At 36.0% G+C, this 20138-nt stretch overlaps 3 protein-coding genes across 3 annotated transcripts; all 3 read right to left on the minus strand.

Moving 5' to 3' along the window:
- Positions 1–4263: 4263 nt before the first annotated feature.
- On the minus strand, positions 4264–7610 carry LOC140004435 (uncharacterized). The gene is made up of 5 exons (XM_072047284.1): positions 7176–7610; positions 6867–7022; positions 5892–5971; positions 5734–5784; positions 4264–4300 (listed from the first exon to the last, which is right to left on the minus strand). Exons 1-5 carry the CDS (start codon positions 7380–7382, stop codon positions 4264–4266), a joined length of 531 nt encoding a protein of 176 aa, XP_071903385.1. The 5' UTR covers positions 7383–7610.
- Positions 7405–8575, minus strand: LOC113742149 (uncharacterized). The gene is made up of 4 exons (XM_072047288.1): positions 8396–8575; positions 8135–8312; positions 7867–8003; positions 7405–7635 (listed from the first exon to the last, which is right to left on the minus strand). Exons 1-4 carry the CDS (start codon positions 8573–8575, stop codon positions 7405–7407), a joined length of 726 nt encoding a protein of 241 aa, XP_071903389.1.
- A 1548-nt stretch (positions 8576–10123) lies between these two features.
- LOC113727118 (vacuolar protein sorting-associated protein 41 homolog) lies at positions 10124–20062 on the minus strand. Its single transcript, XM_027251123.2, has 19 exons — positions 19658–20062; positions 18652–18921; positions 18369–18548; positions 17905–18165; positions 16984–17116; positions 16774–16864; positions 15494–15596; positions 14372–14475; positions 14209–14302; positions 13962–14117; positions 13827–13889; positions 13581–13646; positions 13169–13369; positions 12524–12601; positions 12327–12446; positions 12156–12236; positions 11952–12037; positions 11055–11136; positions 10124–10969 (listed from the first exon to the last, which is right to left on the minus strand). Exons 1-19 carry the CDS (start codon positions 19922–19924, stop codon positions 10532–10534), a joined length of 2874 nt encoding a protein of 957 aa, XP_027106924.2. The 5' UTR covers positions 19925–20062; the 3' UTR covers positions 10124–10531.
- Positions 20063–20138: the final 76 nt, after the last annotated feature.

Here is a 20138-nt window from a genome sequence, read left to right on the forward strand (position 1 = left end):
TTTGGGTACCCGCTATTCGGATAGCCGAAAAAGGGGCGGGTGACCCGCCCCTTAAAAAAAACTATTTTTCAATAAAAAAATTATTTTTCACTTAATATCAACATGTTTTTCAATAAAAAAAACATGATTTTTCAATTAATATTGGTAGAGATATTGTAATTAAAGTCCATACATCACCATTCTCACACAGTTCATTCAACAATCAAATCGATCCCATAAATTTAGTACATATTAAAATTATAATATCTAATGGACAAAACGAAGTTTCATAATAATTTTGAGTACATCACCATTTTCACACATTTCATCCTTCTACAACACAACAAACACAAGAATAATAAGTATTTGGCAACTTCCCCAACTTCCTTAAGGATGTTATGGTATAAGACTGCATCCCAAATAAGTCGATTGTGAAATCAAGTTCGGAAAAGAATTGAATAGAACTAATTGTTTTTGGAAAAAATATAACCAAAAATAACCTTAAAAAATCTTCCCCAACCTCTTTACATCTTTGGAATAGACCTTATGGTATTAAAGGCGATGAAAAAGAAAAATAATTTCTTACACTAAATAAAGGAGACAAATTTAAGAGACATAATTGCAATAAAATAAATCAAATAAATAAATAAGTGAAAGACACAAATGTTTTAATTATCTAGCTAACAGAAAATTGAAACTCCAAACACAAATCTTTGATTGAATTTCAAAATTTGCAAGAAAGATCGATGGAGGTGGTATAAAAATAAAAAGGATGAAAGGAATGAATAATTTTTATAACAGAGTTTCACAAATTTTTTTTCATTTTGTTCATTTGGTTCATGTTTCATCGAGAATATTCGCTTTCTTCAAACAGGATGAGGAGAGGTGGATCATATAGGATTAGAATATGAGGCTGTGAGCCATTTCACTTGCACTTAGAATTAAAAATTACAAAGTTATAAAATGATCCCTAATTTTTTAATATTTATAAAATATACCCTGCGGGTCGGGTACCCGCGGGTTTTTATTTTTCTAATCCGTATCCGTACCCGATTTTTGCGGGTACCTGACCCTTATCTGCCCCGCTAAGAAAAATCGGATTGAATATCCTATTTTTCGGATCGGATCGGATCGAGTTCATCAAATTTTCGGATCAACGGGTTTTTTTGGCCTACCCCTAACTAACAGACTACAAATGTCTCGCAAATGATAGGTTTAACATTAATTGAATATTGAGATTTTAGAACTTTTAATTCTTTGGATTTTTATCCTTTTCTTGTTTCACCACTATAGAGTCCAAGACTTCATTAATGAAAAACAAGCGGCTATGATCTATCATTTTTGTATTTTTGCTTCTTGGGCTATTAACTTTGATTGATTGATGAAATTGAGAAAAAACCACCAAACTAATTGAAAATTTTTGAAATGTTCTCCACCTAATCTGTGAAAATTAGAACACAAGAATCAAACAAGTTGGTCAGATTGCAGATATGAAGCAACAAATAACTCAATATTGAACCTTATGCAAATCTGAAAGAAAAAAAAAAGTTCTAACCTAACTATAGGGGATTAGAATGAAAATTATGTCGTTGATTATGAAAGAAAAATAAATGTTAGAGATGGAAAGCTTATTGAACGGGGCCTTGCACTCACTTAGCGAACCTCTCTTCTTCTTGGACGTTTTGGCAACGATTGATTGCCCTCCTTAGCCTAAGACACTTTCCCCCAAGTTTAGGACAAAACCAAAATTTCCTAAATTGAGCACAAACTTCTGATTGAAACTACAAAGTGAGTGCTGGTTTCACCATGATTAGTTAACTAATTAAATGGGGTGTTCAAGCTTAAATGAGTTCCATTGTTGTCAAATTATCTCTCTATAAACTTAAAATTTTTATGGTGAAGGCATTAATTAGTTATCATAGTTTAATTTGAATAGGTCTCGTGTCTAGATTCTATAGAGGGCTTAGATAATAACTTGGCAAAGTAGAGTTTGAACACAATTTTCAATATTCACACAAGTGTTCATGGGTGGAGGCCATAATTTGTGTATGAGAAAACATTCATGCCTTGAAATGACACAACAACCATTCCAACTCCTCCTCCACTCCAAGCGCTGGTGCTAGCATGGACCATGGTCACTATCTCCTCCTCTTCTTTTTCTCATACAAATTCGATTAAAAAATTGACCAACTCAGAACTTATTCATAACCATGTTTTGCACTAAAAGCCCCTATATATGCACCAAATCCTTTTCAAGTTTAGTCTTCTTTATCAAAAGACAATTAAGCCCAATATAATCAATCTATAGCAACTTTAGAAAATTGAAGGACCACTCCAAAGTCCACTCAAGGGCAGTCTTATAATATATATATATATATATATATATATATATTACCTTCCACTCCTCCCCACACCTTTTCCACCGCTACAAGAAATTTGGCTTTTCATGACTTGTCAGATTAATGCAAGTCACAACAAAACTTAACGTTGGTGCATGTAGCAATAAGTTGGTTTCAAATCCGAAAATACGCGACTTAAATTCATTTACGAATCACAATCGATCTTGTGACTTATATATGAGTGTCACTATTTACATAATCACAATTGATCTTTCAAGTCACAAGATCAATTGTGACTATAAAAATAGTGAAATTTATTTACAAGTCACAAAATCAATTGCAAACGTCATTTCTATTATTCATGACTAAAAGAACATATTTTTGCGACTATCACTAGTTTCATGTCATAAGAGATAAGCTTTTTGTGGCTTGCAACTATTTGATAAGCTCCGACAGCATAAAGAATTTTAAATACTCTCTCCCAGCCAATGGACAATCTCATAATTTCTTTATGGTTGGCTTTTACAAGTGATGTAGCCTTACTAGTCAACTTCAAGCAAAGCTGAGAAGCGCGCATGCGTCAAGATTCAATGCTGCACATTTAGGTCTCTCCTTCATACGTGCTTTCGGCCGCCAGCGACAATGAAATAGTAGTCTGTATGCTTGAGCATCAGTCAAATACAGACCCATGCATGCATTCCAGTCGATGCCTAAGAAAATAAGAATTCTATTTATTGTGCTGATATTAGTAGATATTTTTGCTTCTCGTGTTTTATTAACTACGGACTTCTTTATTATTCTACACCTTTTATTGTCCAAAAGAATTTATAAACCAGGAAAAAATAAGATTGGACGTCCAGGGACTTTGGGCTCTCTAGAATTCATGCTACCTCCATTTGAATCCTTGGCTCGATTTAACTGCCTTATTGCATACTTGTCATTTTTCAGATGTATATAGACCTCCCCCGCCCCCTCTCTCCTTTCTTTTTGTCTCTCTTTTTCTTTTTCTTTTTCTTTTTTTTTTGGGACTTTTCTCTTTAGTGAACTTGCAGACATAATTCATTCACTATGAACTATGCCAGCACAATGGACGTGATTGATGCCATTTATGGCGGCTGAATAGAAGTCTTTAGAACTAAAAAGTGAGAATAAGAAGACATACTTGGTCCGCAGCAATGGCACTAGAAACTACAGTATAGACCACAAAATCAATCGTGCTTTTATTCTCTTTCTAGAAATCCATTTGGTGCAGTGACTCATAGAAGGCATATTCTTCTATTCAAGGAAAAAGAAAAACATAGAGAATTAAAAAGTGAGTCAACAATAAGACCATCATGCTATAATTATTAGATTTGAAAATATTTGTGCATAGCAGATTATTAGAGCATTATACGGGTGCATAAAAATTTTCTGATTTGGTCATTTTGTATATCATTTTCATTAATGTTACACTTATATAATGTGGTACCACAGTTATTTCACACGGAATCCTCAGTGCCACTTTTCCAGTGGCAATTCAGTGTCACTTCTATATTTATACCAAGTGTCCTATTTATTTAATTTATCATATGTTGTTTATTTAAATTTCTTCTACCATCACGTGATTAGTGGGATTAACATTGGATTTGGCACCGAATAGTGGCACAGAGGATCCCAACTGCAGTTATACGGTCGCTGTAGGAATGCAGGAAAAAAGATGATGCAGACATTTAAGATTATCTTCTTCTACATTTAAGATCAAAGGAAAACGAAAATCATCCATATTTCCTTACTTTTGAGCCCAAAAACATTCAGATATCTGTCTCCGCAATACTTTTTGTTGAACAACTGGACTTTGATGCCAACTCAAGCCTATGACTAGTTAAGCTTCTTCACACGTTTTTCTATTGAAGCGAGATCTGCATGTGCATTGCTCCATCCCTCAAGTATATATATGAGCCTCATATCATTCTGCCTTTGCTTCACTAACCAGCCACGAGACCCTGCAAATTGACAACTCATGATTTGCAAAACAATCCAGGATAAACTATACTTGCTTCTCAGGACAATATGAATATCAATTCTTACAAAATTTTTCGCAATAACAAAATTAAACGGAGACCATTGGTTGTGTAGATTGCACGAACGGCGTCCCGTAGGTCTTCAAGAGCCCTTAAATTGAAGAATGAAAACCATTGGAAAGTACTCTATATATGTATAACTTGATGGAAGATAATAAAGAATATTCTTAAATTATTTGTTACTGGCCGTTACTATATCGAATTCTTAGACCATTGTAAAGTATGATTTTGCTTGCGAATCTGCTAGGAACCAATCTTATATCCTGCAACATTTGCACGAAAGATCAATTGATGGAACTGGAAGTATTTTTCCTTTTTTTCCCTCAAAAAACCGGAAGTCATGTTAATGTCTCAGCCATGAAGAAACACCTTTTTGTAGTAATCTGGTGCTTGTGTAGAGGATATTAGATAAGAGTTGTGACCTGTCCAATCAGGGCACCATATATATATATATATATATATATATATATATATATATATCTCTCTCTCTCTCTGCTAGTGCAGTTCTTCATAAATTGCTTTAATTAAGTCCAAGGATTGAGGAGGGCTATGATCGGCAGATGATGATTGACGGCTAAGCATTTCTGTGCAAGACTAACAGGTAATCTGACTTGATACATGTCATTTTAATCATTAATATTGTATGAGAAAAAAAAAAAAGAGAAACAAGTAATAAGTACGAAAAATGCATGAAAAAGTTTAAAGTGGCCAAATTTCAATTTAACAATCTATTATGGGCAAGTCAAAGTTACCGAAGAATATCACGTCGTTGTCACGAACTTTGTTACGATTCAATGCCACGCCTCAGTCAAGAATGAAGGCCAAGTAAACGATGACGAAGAGATATAATGTTGCTGTAATTCATTAGAGAACAAAATTGGAGATGAGAATTTAGAAATAAAGGACATTTCCATTTACTTGATCATCTTCCAGTAACAAAACATTGCATGCATTCTGTCTTTTTGGAAAAATTATAGGCTCTTTTCAATTGATTTTCTGTCTTTAATTAATGGAAGAAAGATCAGCATAATACGCTTGAAATATTTAATTTTTTTTTGGGAATTTATCTTCCATTTTTTTTGGGTAGATTGAGAATGTATCTATATATGTCCTTTCTAGGAATAGTAATAAAATTTTCTAGAATAAAATGGTGAAAATAATGAAGGAAAAATTAATAGCCAAACCAATTTTTAACTTCAAAAGAAAAAGGGCGCAGAATGGAACGAGAACATGCTTGAGCTTCAATATTGCTGCCATTAATTGATTTCTACTGTTTTATTCTCTTTTTCTTTTTCTTTTTGGCTTTCTCTTTGATTCTCAAAAAAAAAAAAGAATTGATAAGGTCCAGTGCAAACCATGAGCGGGTAGATATAGCCAAAAGACTGTCAGATAAGTCCTCGAGCACCCTATAAATAAGCCAGAAAACCATTACATTACAAGATGATCCAGTATAGGCATGACTTCAAAGCTCAAACCAAAGACAATAATTTCTTTGATAGTATATATGACATACCCGCCACTGCTATAAGGATCTTTTCGACCATTAGAAAAAATGATGTTGCTGGCAAACTTCTGAAGGGTAAGTTTTATGTCCTGCACAATATTGCAAACATCATGTGCAACTATACTGTTAGGCATGTAGTGGCTACATCGAGGAAGATAGAAAGGATACGAAGGAATTTGGAACTATGCATGTTGTGGGACTTTACTCAACAAATTTTTACTTTTACATAGGTTACTATATAGTCAGGTATTTCTGATTTTATAGACATATTTGGCATTTTGTATAGAGCAGATTGCTTCTGTTTGAGAAAATTTCTATTCTGATTGATAAAAGTTTATATTTCACGTAAAAAAAAAAAATCATATGCCACCCCTTTCTCGAATTTTGTGTGTGTGTGTGGAGTTTTTTTTTTTGGGGGGGGGGGGGGGGGAGGGGGGGGTTTTGTGGTGGTGTGTTGTCATCTTATGTGTATTTTGGACATGATTTAAATGTTCAAGATTCTATCGGCTTCGAATCTTCTGTTTCCAAATTAGTCTCTATCGCCTTTGTCCCTTCTTTGTACAGTTGTCACGTGTCTCTAAATTTTTAATAACCCAAACAAATCGATAATAATTGATTGACAAGTTTACTCAAAACCAATTAAAACAGATAGATCAAAACTTTTTTTTTTATTTTTATTTTAACAAAAAAGAGTCTTGTTGGTCTTGAATGTAGAAATCAACTAAAACTCTTCTTTAATTTTTACCCCAAATTAACTAAAATTAAATGTAGAAATCAACTAAAATTCTTCAATTATTATTGGTTTTGAGTTTAGGTTATCAAAAAGTTAGAAATACGTGGCAACTGTATAAAGAAGGGACAGAGAAAATAGAGACTAATTTGGAGACAGAAAATTCGAAGGGATTCTGTGAAAGCAATAAAGAAGAATTGCCTAGAAGCATAATTTGGACTCGTGAAACGCAGGGTATAAAATGAAAAACATACATGGCCTCCGTAGTAGGTTGTGATCCAATGAGGTCGAGGCGGGACGCCATAAACAAGTTTACAGTATTGGGTGAACTCCGTCAAATTAAAAGGGGCTGGCTGGAACATATGAGCTTCAACAGTCCGTCCAATGGGCATTACCATTTCACTACATCTCTAAGAACCAAGACATAAATGATATCCCAATCCAGAGAAAATAAGAAAAGGAAATTAAAGGGCCATTTTGACCTGAAGAGCCAAAATCCAAACACTAGTGTACTGTCATGAAAATCCAAATTTAGAAAAAATTGTTTTCAAAAGCATATACACTTGCCAACCCCATCCCTCGTTTGTTTCAGTGGGACGATGAAAGTAGTTGACATCGTAGCAGGATGAATTCTTTCCAAATGCAGACTCAACACCAGCAAATATTTGGCCAAAAATATCAGTTCGGCTTCCAGCTCGATCAATGGCTTCACAGAGCACTGTAAGAGGATAATCAGGCGGATGATTATATTGAGCACTGGATGCATACATTGACACTAAAAAATTCTTGAGCTCAACGCCACTGTTCTAGTGCCTGAAAATACAAAAAGGGTTTTATTCTACAAGCTGTTCTATTTTGCTTCAAGGTCACAAGCCAAAGAGAAGTCCTCAGGGAAGCATGAAGGGCTTGCGAGCAAGTCTTGAATCTCTGACTCAGAATGGAGAGACCACCTGGTTGAGAGGCGATATTGTCAACTATATCCCACGAATCTTTGATTGTCCGGTAACAACTTACGCTAGTCGCCTGCAAGATCAATCATCAAGGGTGAGAATGTCTGAATTTTTTCCACGCAAGGTGATTTGAGATACTTTGAAAGACCATTATGTAAATACATTAGATAGATTAAAACATATTAATTTTTCTTGGATAAATGAATACATTATTATTCCAAGTTGCTTCTGCTTGTTCTCTTGCTTTTCTCGATGCAAACAAGAATGTACTACTTGAAATCTTGTTAAATTAGTAGTATATTACAAGAAAATCTGTGGTCACGATCCAGTAATATCCATCTTGCGGCCGAGTGATGTTATCGAAATAAAGAACGGGTGCTGATGAGGCTAAAGCTCCAATAGCAATGTGTGGATACTTGAGCCGGAACCATGCTGCCAGCACTGGAAATTTTGTGAAGAAGAAACTGCTGTAAGATAATAATAACAATAATAATAGCAAGTTGATACAATCTATAAAAGAGAAAGTATACACATTATGGAATTTAGGAAAGGCATTATTCTACCCTCCTTACTTCCTCCATATGACCCCCCATAGACAATAACTGGAGAAGAAAATCTCTCCTTCACGTATAGCAAGACCTCTGCATAATCAGCTATAGCCTGAGCTGAGTTAAAGAATCCGCGAGCGGTCTCATTTTTTAATGCTTCTTCCATTGAACCAAATGGAACTGATTCTCCATAATGTCGATGCTGGAAAAATCAAGAATTAACAAGTCCTGACGCCAGACAAACGCCAAACCATGAAGAATAATTTTAATCTTAACTTAGGGCACCTCTACATAAACAACAAGAGCATTAAAGAAGGGAGCATGATCAACAGGAAAACCAACACAGAGGAAATCATGATCAAGTGGGCTTTCTGCTCCAAGATGTGCAAATATTGGTGAGCTTGAATTTGCACCACCCCAGTACGTATTTAGTGTTGATGGCATATTTCTGCTTGAAAGTGGCATTAACTTGGAGGTCCATAATTAAAGTGGTCTAGAGTTTGTTCGTAAAAGTACGTTTCGAAATCATGTAGTGATGCTACAGGAGATGATGATGGATGGAGAGATGGATTCAAGATATTGGGGAATTGATCCGTGAAGAGTTAGCCTCGGAATATTATATGGTGTTCCTGAATTGGAATAAATTGAGAAGAGCAAGAGAATAAGAGGGACTCCATAAGATTTTGGTGTTGGAGGTTTCATGGCAAAGGATTTTGGAACTTTGAATTACTTCGTTCAACTATGACTCTTCTCTTTTTAAATATAAAAGCTTTCGACAAAGTAAGGTCATTTTCTTTCCCTTCTCCTTGTGCCATATCCACCCTTTTGAAAATTACACACTTTCTAAGATCCCAAACAATATGGAACAACAATTTAATTAGCTAGGTGTATGTGTTAACTTGTAACTCACATTATGCTAATACGATTTTTGTATCCATCAGATTAACTTGTGCACATGCTTAAACACGAAAATTACTTTAAAGACGTAAACAAAAAAGAAAAAAAATTACTGATCTAATTCTCCGAAGAAGTTCTAATCAAGCCAAGCCAGTCAAGGCGGCCAAAATAACATTGCATCCAATTCCCATATGTTGTCAAGGAATATTCGATATCCAAAGCTTGTTTTTTTGGGTACTCCGAGGCTTCATTGTGGTTTCCACTTTTGGAGTATTTGCTTAGGAGTTTGCTCTCAACGATTAAATGCCCCTTGATAATATGCGGAAAATCTACGTAAAAGGAATACAAAACTTATCCCAAATAGTATTTCGCTTGCATCATAAATACATTTTCCAACCCACATTTTTATATTCCCAACCACCTTTTTATCTCACATACAGCATATCACAAAAAATGCTACAGTAATTATTCCAAATAATATTTCAAATAATACCCTATCCAAACAACTGGCTCAAAGCTGCAGTCCAGATTTTTTTTTTCTTTTTCTCTTTGGTTTTTGTGACGAAGACTTATAGATTAGAAGACAATTTTAAGTACAGCTGGTGTTTTAGTATTAACAAACTCCTAATCAACACCAAAATGTATCATCTGTCTGAATTATTTCGTAAAAATGTTATGATCTACACAAATAAACCGCCTACAAGTAACGTAATTGTAATAATGTATCCTGAACCCATGGATTCTGTTCTACGACCTTCTAACCGTGAAAGCCCCGCTCTTCCTTCTCGTTTACAGCTTGGTCATGCCATCCCTCTCCCCCTCCTTCAATTTTTATACAGAGAATTCGCAATTGTTAAATATTTTCTCTCTGTAATTTTTTCCTCTATTAGGCCATGCAGAAAGGATTCAAAACTTACCGCCATCAGTCCTATTTCCTTCTCAATATGTAAAACATCAAAGCGGATAGTTCCAATTCGTGAAACTGGAAGTACTTTGAAAATTAATCGAACAACAAAAATTGCTTTGCCGTGTGCAGCAGAAGGAACTCTGACACCAACAAAATAAAAATATACAAAAGCCAGAGGAAGAAATTTCTATGTAGTTGGGTTCCCAAACTTCCAACTGAATGACTGCTGCAAAGAGCCAACTAATATACAGGATCAGCATGACAATATATGAATACATTCAGTACATGCAAGTTAATGCGCTTGTTACCCCAGGTTGTTCAATAGCATGAAATTCCAACATTGGTCAACCAATGCCTTTCAACCTTCCCCAGTTGCATTATTCAACACAACTGCAAGCAGCGCCCCGAAATCCGTCTATACTACATCCATTCCCACTCCACCCTCATCTCAAGGGCCACTAAAACAGCCCCAAAAAATTGATAACTATTGTACAGAAAGAAGGGGAAAAAAAAAAGAACAGAATTGATGAAGAAAGTATACTCATGCTATATGCACACAAACCGCAGCAAAAACAATCACAGACACACAAGAAGAAGAATTGGAACTCGCGACCTATTCAGCCTGCTGCTGTAGTACACAAGATACATCGCATTTGAGGAGCACCTGAAGAAGATGCGTCATCTTCATCCTCGTCTACATCACCATTCTCATATTCATAGTATGCTAACACCTCCTTGGGACTTGTTTTTGGCTCTTTCTTGCTAGTGACGGAATTTAGGGATTCCATGAGACAAGTAGTATGATAGGCATGACAACAAAAAAATGCAACAATGGATGCTTCCTGTATTGGGAAGGGATCAAAACACATGCAACACCTTGCACCTCCCCTGGTTTTTGACTTAACCTCCATGGATTTCATGCCCGCAACTCTCTCTCCCAAGTAAGAAGCTTTAGTCTCATCCCTTTTAGCACGGATTTCATTTTCTTCATTGCTGAAGTATATGGCACGCCTTGCTTCCTTGTAATACTTGATTAAGAGGTTGACACAATCAGCCTGTCAGTTCACAGTCACAATATAGCATCAAGAGGAGTCTGAGATTGACACCACTGCAAAAGAGAGATGCAGTTAATTTGCAAACCTTCAGGATATCATTACAACCATGTCTGAGAGAAGTTTCTGTCCTGTAGTCCGTGATGATTTTAACAAGACGGTCCCTCAGCCTGAAATGAAGGGCAGAACACAAGATCCCATGGACATTACACTAAAGGAATGTGAAATTTTTGGCTACAAGGATGAATAGTTTTGACACAGTCAGCATTGGAAAAAGACGTGATAATTTCTTTTAGGAAAAAAAAGAGTCCGTTAAATACTACTGCAAAAACAAGGAACCATCAAGTCTGCTTCAATAGGTCCCACTATTGTATATTACGGCGTATAAAGTGAATTATCTTGATAACAATCGTTAGGTTAGAGGAAAAGGAAAAGCTTTAAAATTTCTTGTAGAATTGGAACTTCAGAGGAACATCCAGTGTCATTCCAGATCACAGGGAAGAGAAAATGAAGAATGTTAGCTGCATATATCAGTGTCCTTAATGGAGTATCACCCAATCAACTATGACACAGTAGCTGCATAAATAGCAGCTGAGAACATTAATGAAGTTCTATTAATCTCCTTTCAGTATGTGGAAATCATGCTGCATCAGATCACGTCCTCCAAATGCACCTACTAATTTTGACTATGAAATTCATAGAATGTGAAAAACCAAGAAGCATGGAAAGGTATCTCCAAGTAACAAGGTTTAAAATGAAAACCAGCTCATGTTATCAGGAGGTCTCTAACTTGTGTCATGGAAGCAAATAATTCCTCCACGATGGTAGGAAGGTTGCAATATGAAGTGATTAGCTGGTAGTCAAGCAACTATAAACAATTCTGCTGGTATTTTAGTCCTGCTGTTCACCATATATTTCATACAAAGGAAAAATTAATACAGGGAAAAGTTAAAGAACAAGAAAAACTAATCCATAAGAAGCTCACCTAGGAATCTCCAACCCATCAGGTAACATGCTAACTATATGCAGAGGATCAAGATTGCCAACTGTATGCTCCAAAAGAACACCTACCTGCCGAGAAAAATATTAAATGCTTAAAAATGCAAGCATGGAACTACAATACATAATGAGGCATCAACAAACACTTTGATTAGCCCAAAAATAAAATAAAGTAAAATAAAAAAAATACCATTTCTGGTTTATCGAGACATTGCTTTATTAGCTCTTCCCAAAGTTCATCATCATGCTGCATACTCACAAATTCTACAGCCTGCAGAAATCGTGAAGTTAATCCCATGACTAAAAACTTTCAAAGTAGTATTAACAAATTCATAAATTAGCTGGAAGAATTGATAATTACCTCTTCAATGTCACCAAGGTTATTTATGATAAGTGCAAGAGCTTGCTTTGAATTTCCCATTCTTCCAAGAATGAAAACTTGCTGTCGTAACAACCCTCTTTGGGCACAAATTTCATAAGCCTAACAGAAATTTCACTACTGTCACAGAAAAGAAACATCACAAAAGATTGTGAGACATGAGGCATATTTAGTCAAACCGTTTCAAGTGTATAATGCTGACTACTGCGTAGAAAGGGAAGCAGCATCTTTGGATCATAATCTGCATAGAGCTCAACCTATTAAAAGCATCAAGGAAATAATGATGTTAGAAGCCGCTGAAAACAAGCAATTACATATATCCACATGAAAGAACAACCTGAACAGAAGAAATAGTATGTAGAGCAAACTTAGAAATAGTATGTAAAGCAAACTTAAACTGAAGTCCCCAAATAGAAGAAAGCATCTGAAAACTGACCAAAGAGCTCATCTAGAAGATTCATACAAATAAAAATGACAGCATTGAAAATGGTAATTGTGATTTCCCAAGGCCAAAATAATGGATTATGAGGCTATTTGCAGAAGAACAAGACAAAAAGGTTCTCAATGCCAGCTAAGATCATCTAGTGATACCATAGGGTTCCCATATTCAATAATACTCATCACATTCATTCAGGAAATAAGCATGAACAGAAAACTAGAAAAGGGGTAAGAAATGAAAGAGTAGTTAGTAGACTCGAGACATCTTAAGGTACTTATGGCAAAAATATCGAAACTAGCAGGAAATGAAGGTCCATAAATGAAGGGGAGCACACTTGAATCAGAAGAGGATCTCAAGGTATTAAAGTTGATCCATTTACACCAACCTGCATGTCATGGTAATCTCTTCCAGTAACAGGATTTGCCACAAATAGTGAATCAAGATACAGATGCAAAAAGTATCGCCAATCACACTTGTCCCTTGCAGCTATAAGCTGTGAGACAACGTCTGGAGGAGGTATTAGGTTGATGTGTTGTATCAACGATGAAGTTGCACGTTTGCAGTCTATCATCATAAGTTGGGCAACCTGAGACCATCGTTGAGGACAGTGTTAGGAAAAATGTAATAGAGAAACGAAAGCAGGCTTCAATTAAGCTGCTCAATGTGACTTCACTAAGACCTTCATCTTCCTTTTCCATAGACTACCATAATATGAGGAAACAACAAGGTCAACAGAAATTCTTGTTATATCAGAAGAATATTAAATCTCATTGAGTGGGGATGTTTTTTAAACATACCTTTTCACGAATTGAATCATGTAAATTGTGCTTCTCAATGAAATCAAATATGTCCGGCTTCATAGTCTGAAATGATGGAAGGACAAATCAATATGGAATAAAACAGCGGCTCAAAGCATGCTTCTACAGAGCAAAACTTCTTTAATCAAAATCTGCAGCATTTAGTAGCAACAACTAGATGTTTTTATCAAAAAGGCCTGACCCATAAATAGAAACAGCAGTAGCAAATCCTGAATGGGCACTTACATCAGCATAAAGTGAAAAAGCTTTCTCATACTGCCCGTCTATCACGTACAACTCAGCCAACGCCTGATACAGTAAAACAGCATATCTTAGCAAGAAGCATAATTTAAACTAAAAGAAAAGACCTTCAGAACTAACCTCTTTGAGAGGATCAGTTGCTGATGAAGTGTTAAGTTGAGATTCTATGGCAGAGATAACAGGCGATGCAGAATATATTACAGGCGGCCAAGATTTAACAGTTGACAGAAGGTCCTTGTGGAAAGACGGATTTGTTGCCAGAGCTACTAAAGCAACCTATATTACAATAACTACTACTAAGACTGAATTTAAAAAATAATAATAATTTACTAAGCAAAACCAAATTCAAGCCACTATATGTGCAGACCTCATAAACAGTATCACGTAATCTTGGATTTTCTGTTGGTATATATGGCACCAATACAGGAAGCTGGCGGAGATGAGCAAAATGGAAAACCCATCTGTGTCAAGTAACCAAGCTCAGTAATCAAAGATGAAAATTCAAGATTACCATCAGTGTTATCGAGTACCTTTCCCATGCTGATGCTGATCCCCTCAATAATTTGGGACATAAAGATGCAGCTTCGGCATACTTTCTTTCCACAATCAGATGGTCGAGATATCTTGTACCTACCTGATAAGGGGTAACAAAAGCAGAAAAAAGAAAAAAAACAACAACAACAACAAAAGTTCTGTTAATACAATCCTTCAAGTAGGGCTACATTTTGAACATGTGAATAGCTATTCAATTCAATGTCAACAAAATACAAATAAGTACAATGCACAAACTGCAGTAAATTGACCTGAAACACAAGCACAACCCATAGTAAACATCTCCCTATTCCTTTTCTTCAATCTTAGACTTCATTCATAGATCAGAAAAGCCTTTAAACTATCAATACTAGTTTTTAACCTTTAACTTCAATTAAAGAAACAAATATTATGGCTATTTAATCAATAGTTGCAGTAGATTCATCATATTATTCATGATAAACTAAAGAAGCTTCCTTGACAGGAAGGACCAGATGGAACAAAGGAAAGCTACAGTAGTGGGAATCTAAACTCAAGGATGAAGAAAATGAGATATCAAATAGTATGTGATAGCCAACAATACCAACAGATGCACAGAGAGGTTAGACTGCCTATTGGTCCTATCTGAAACAGTTGGTGATAGGTATAATAGAAGGATAGGGGCAACAAAACCCACAAATTCTTAATTGCAAACACTACTTCTCCAACAAATGTTCTATAATCAAACTCGTTAACTGTTTTGTTGTCATAGTAGTCAACTGGTTCTTGCAATACCCAAAAAAAGTCTACCATTTATGAAGAAACAATTACCCAAAAAACTAAAGTGGAGGACAAAAGCACAATGAAACAATTGTTTCTTAAAAATCTATTAAATGAAATCCATTTTCCATGTAGAGTTGCAGTTAATTTGGCATGAATATATATATATTTAAGAGTAACATTGGCAAAACATGACATTCCTAAAGGTGTGGAACATATAATGTCAAGATTATTTCATTGTTGACTAAATCACAATAAAAAAAGATAACTCAGAAGACTATGTTGAACCAGTCAGCATAGGACAAGGTTTTGAAGTGTGATATCATCAGAGGAGCAAGGGAGAAACTATTCAAACATAATACCTCATCAAGAAGTTCACTACGACCCTGACCAGCTTCAACAGCAGCCAAGGCTTTTTCATGCCATCCATGTTGAAGAAGCCAAGAAATGTGATCTTCAGTATCCCTGTAACCCACCAATGGAACAAATTTGCAAATTGAGTTGAGTACATCTACATATATAACCCAACAAGCTATCACATACAACCTACAGTATATAATCTAACAGCCCAAGATCAAAGCAAAGAAAAAGAAAGAAGACATGTAGGAACGGCATCGCACAACACTTGTTTCTAATTATTCTATTTCTTTTCCAAAAACAACCGAGAGTGGGGAGGTAGAGGTGCCATCACATTCGAACTAACAAACAGAATGGTAAGAACAAATCCAAAAGGACTAGCTTGAGAAAACAACAAAAATAAGAACAGTAAGACAATCTCCAGAGGCCTCTATTAAATGATGGCGCTGCTCATAGAATTGACACAATCAATATGTTCCCTGTTCTAAAGTAGTGTTTCAAACAGCGTGATAAAAACAATGCAAAATCCATGACCTCAAGCAACTTATTTGGTTGTTTAATGATGAAAGCTAGTACACGTATAACAATCACTAAAAGGCACTTAGCAACAACCTTATCGGGTCTGTTGGAAATTGCGGGTCTGTTGGAAATTGCAAAAGAACATAACGAATAATTGATCAAAAAAAGAATATTAATATGCTTTTCTTTAGCTATTACAGCAATTAAATGGCAAGCAGATCGATTTATGACTTCTACTTGGAGCTGGAAAAGTCATATAGACTGTGAAAAGAAATTCCATCTCGGAAGCTCAAATAGTTTCTGAAGTCCACTTGACAGATAACCATAGAGAGAAGAAAGCTAATTAGACAATATAAATTCGCTCAACTTTGTTATTTGGTTTGTACGTTGTTAGGCCAATGGCTTGTTACTTTATTTTTGGACTCATTATGAAGCTGTCTTTATGAAACTAATTAAAATTCATCATCAACAGATGGTAACAGGGGCTAAAATTTGTCCATACATGCCAGGATGCTATAGCTGATGGTCTGACAAAGACAAATGCCACAATTACCCGAAGAAACCAAAAAGGTTATTTATGCAACATCTCTTGGTCACCTAATCATAAATACATTATAAAATGTCTTCACATGAAACATGCCCCTCTAAAATAGAAAATGCAGACAGAATAGCTTTGTCTTCTTTTCAATCTGGTTGTATACATCAGTTTGATGGATGTTTTGATGTGAAACCATTTTGAAGGAAAAATGGTAACATAAACACTAACCTAGGCTTTGCGATAACAACATCCTTTGGGGACACAATATAGTACAATGGTTCATCACCAGCAGCCCATTGACCCCCGGCATAGCTGCTACCTTTGGTCAAAAGCACAAATGTCATCTCAATTCAACCACAAATTTCATAAAAACATATAACATACAAAAATATGGTGCAAGAAAACTAGTCTACAATGTGTATGGCAAATAAAATTTACCTGAGAAAGGAGCATGAGCAAGAGAATAGTCTTTTGCCTTGTAATGTTCATAGCCATGTACAGGTAAAGCATCTGTTGCAAGCTCATCATTATTCCATGTCACAACTCGCACTTCAGGTCTCTGAGCATTTCCCTGATTGTAAAAGTTCAGAAATCTTAGAGAATGCCATGTATCTTGAACAGGATTCTATATCATACGGTTCAAGTCATTTAAGAAGCTTATAACCACATGCCAGAACAAATACTGGAAAGCAGGAAGAAAAGGGGTACAGATGTCATTAAAAGAAAAACAAAAAGCTTAAAAGACAAGCAACAAAATGCTTGAGGATTATGCTTCTAAGGATATTTGACATAATAACACAATAACCTGTGCCCTCAGACACTGTTGGCAGAACAGTAAATCAAAACAATGCTAAGGTAATAACATGTTGGCCAATTATTGCTCAAAACAAAACATTGGACAATTATAATTGGTTAGGACCAATCAAATCTTCCAGGATGAAATTAACTTTACAATACTTGACTGTCAGTTAATCCTCTTAAGTGGGTCATACTGTCCATTTTTTAGGACAGAGCACCATGTAATTGACTTATAACTCTGCCACATAACCTTAAGGCATTCCACCAAACAATTTTGTATCCATCATAATTAGTTTCTAGAGTGCTTATCTATAACTAGAAATTTGCTTTGCAACAGCTGTCTAATAATCACCATAAAAGGGGTAATGCAAAGATCTACATTGCTAAATATAGAAAAGCATATACAAAGGTCGATAATAGAACACCAAAGCTATGCTTGCAAAAGGCGGACTAAGTTAACTCAAATGGCTTAGAATGAGTTAACTAGAACATTGGAGATTGTGAGACTTTAAAAAAGGATAAAGTCACACCATTTAGAGAAGCAGAATGGTCAACAATTACCTGGCGAGATGGAACACTGCTACTAAACTCATTCTCTCCATCTTCTTTTCCAGGAATATATGCAAGAACGACCAAAGTATCACCAAATGGAGCAAGTCCTGAAATGAAATAGGTGGTCTGGAAAGAAGCGACAATATCCACCTGATTAATACTGGACATAGGGATATGCCTATATGCCCCATTAATTCCCTTGTTTTCATTTGCCCTTATGGATGCAATTTTTACATAAGTTCCCCAACCAATCACCAGGAGTGTATCATCCTGAAAGCAACCAACCAACTATAAGGTACTGGATTTTGTAACAAATAGCACCACATTACCAGAATATGTAAGAATTAGCATAGACATAGCAAAAAATAGACAGGATAATTCTTTCTTCTCTTTTTCCTGCTCTTCCCTCAGAGAAAGCAAAGTTTAAAGTGGAGGCAGTGGAACAACCTCAAAGTGTATTGTTCTTTACTGACCTGCCATACTAAGTGGGGGCGCAGAATCTCAGCGCGAGGACTTCCTCGTGGTCTTTCAATAAATGTGATACGTTGATCATTAGCAGAATCATAGACTTTTACACCAGCATCATTAGCCCAGGCAATAAGACTACTTCTCCACTTCACTGCGTGAATAGGACCCTCACCAGAGTGTAGAACCTACAAAAGAAAAGCAAATTTTAGTAAAGAAATCAAAAACCTTGGAAATAATTTTAACTCATTTGAACCATGAGAGATACTTCAATGCATAAGGAAAGCGCACCTGGTCACGAAAACCAATCCACTTTTTCACATTAAAATACAAATGACCTGCTAGCCCACCAGCTACAAATCTTCTTGATGATTTTCTTGAATAATCTGGATCTAAAGCAATGGCCTTCATGGGGCGATGATAGTCAAACTTCAATCTCTCATCAGAGAATACGCAATTTATTACAACTGACCCATCATCTGAGCAGCTTCCAACAAATTCACCTTCTATATCAAAGCAAAGGTCATTGACAGCAGCTGTGTGAGCAGGGAATTCCTTTACCTGTCCATGAGAGATATAACTCTTCAGTACAAACTTCAAGCAGTTGACATCTCAACATTCACCAGGGTCTCAATTAGTAGATAATTGCATCTTCCAAGGTGGAAGCAATTTCCCAGATTTAGCTCAATTTGAGGCCACAAAAAGTAATTCAAGTAATTAGAAACACATTTCTTTTGACAGCAAGTCATATGCTAGCTAATCAAAAGCAAGTCCCTACATAAGACCAAATTCTTAGACAAAGTAGATTTTTGAGAACATGGTGATCTCTGAAAGCTTTTCCTTGCGTTGAGAAAAATGACCCTGCGCGGACTTAGATTTGATTAATCACAGAAAAGGATTTGTACCTCCACTGAACTCCTCTAAGTTTCAATCACAGGACAATCAGTTTTTCAGGCCAGTGATTTAGAAGCTGAAAGCAGAAGAATATTTTCACCAAGCATTAACTCAGTCAGCTCAATAAAGATTGTTTTCTCTATAATTTGGTTATAAAGCATTCTACAGCTAAAGCCACAAAGTACCAACTAATTATCAGCTCTGATCTAAAAGCCATGAGCACACCGCCGGGAGGACATTATAATATCCAAAAGAAATTCAAATTGCACGAATTATACCACCATCTAACTAAATTCTCCAAAAAGTTCAGCTGAATTTTAGCTCAAACAACAAAAATAAAACTCAAATAAATCAATTCAGCAGAAGAGAAAGAGAAATAACCAAAATTAAACGACATATTTACTTGATTGCCAAGAAAATCAAGAATGTAAACTAATCCAGCATGAGTGCCGAGGGCGATCATACGCTCAGCGACAGCGATACAAGAAGCGGCGTCGCTGGAGAGAAGCGACGGCACACTACCTCCCATTCTCTGATACTTTAACCTAGGCTCCTCCTCCTCCTCCTCCTCTTCTCCATCTTCAACCTCTTCCGAATCCTCCTCTTCTTCTTCCTCTTCCTCTCTCTCATCATCACCTTCGACTCCATTCTCCGACGGTTTGGCAGCCATACCTACACCAAATCAATGGAGTTTAACTAAGTAATCGCGGCGGGGGAGAACGGAGGACAGCAGAGGACAACGGTGGTGAAAGGTGAAAGAAAGAAATGAGAACTTGATTTTCTGGCGAGGCAAGAGTGGTTTAATTTAATTTAATTAATTTAAATGGGGGGTAATAATGAAAATAAAGAAAATTTATGAGGTAAAAAACAAAAGAGCCGAGACG

This window comes from Coffea arabica, chromosome 1c, assembly GCF_036785885.1.
Source record: "Coffea arabica cultivar ET-39 chromosome 1c, Coffea Arabica ET-39 HiFi, whole genome shotgun sequence".
Classification (NCBI taxonomy): Eukaryota; Viridiplantae; Streptophyta; class Magnoliopsida; order Gentianales; family Rubiaceae; genus Coffea; species Coffea arabica.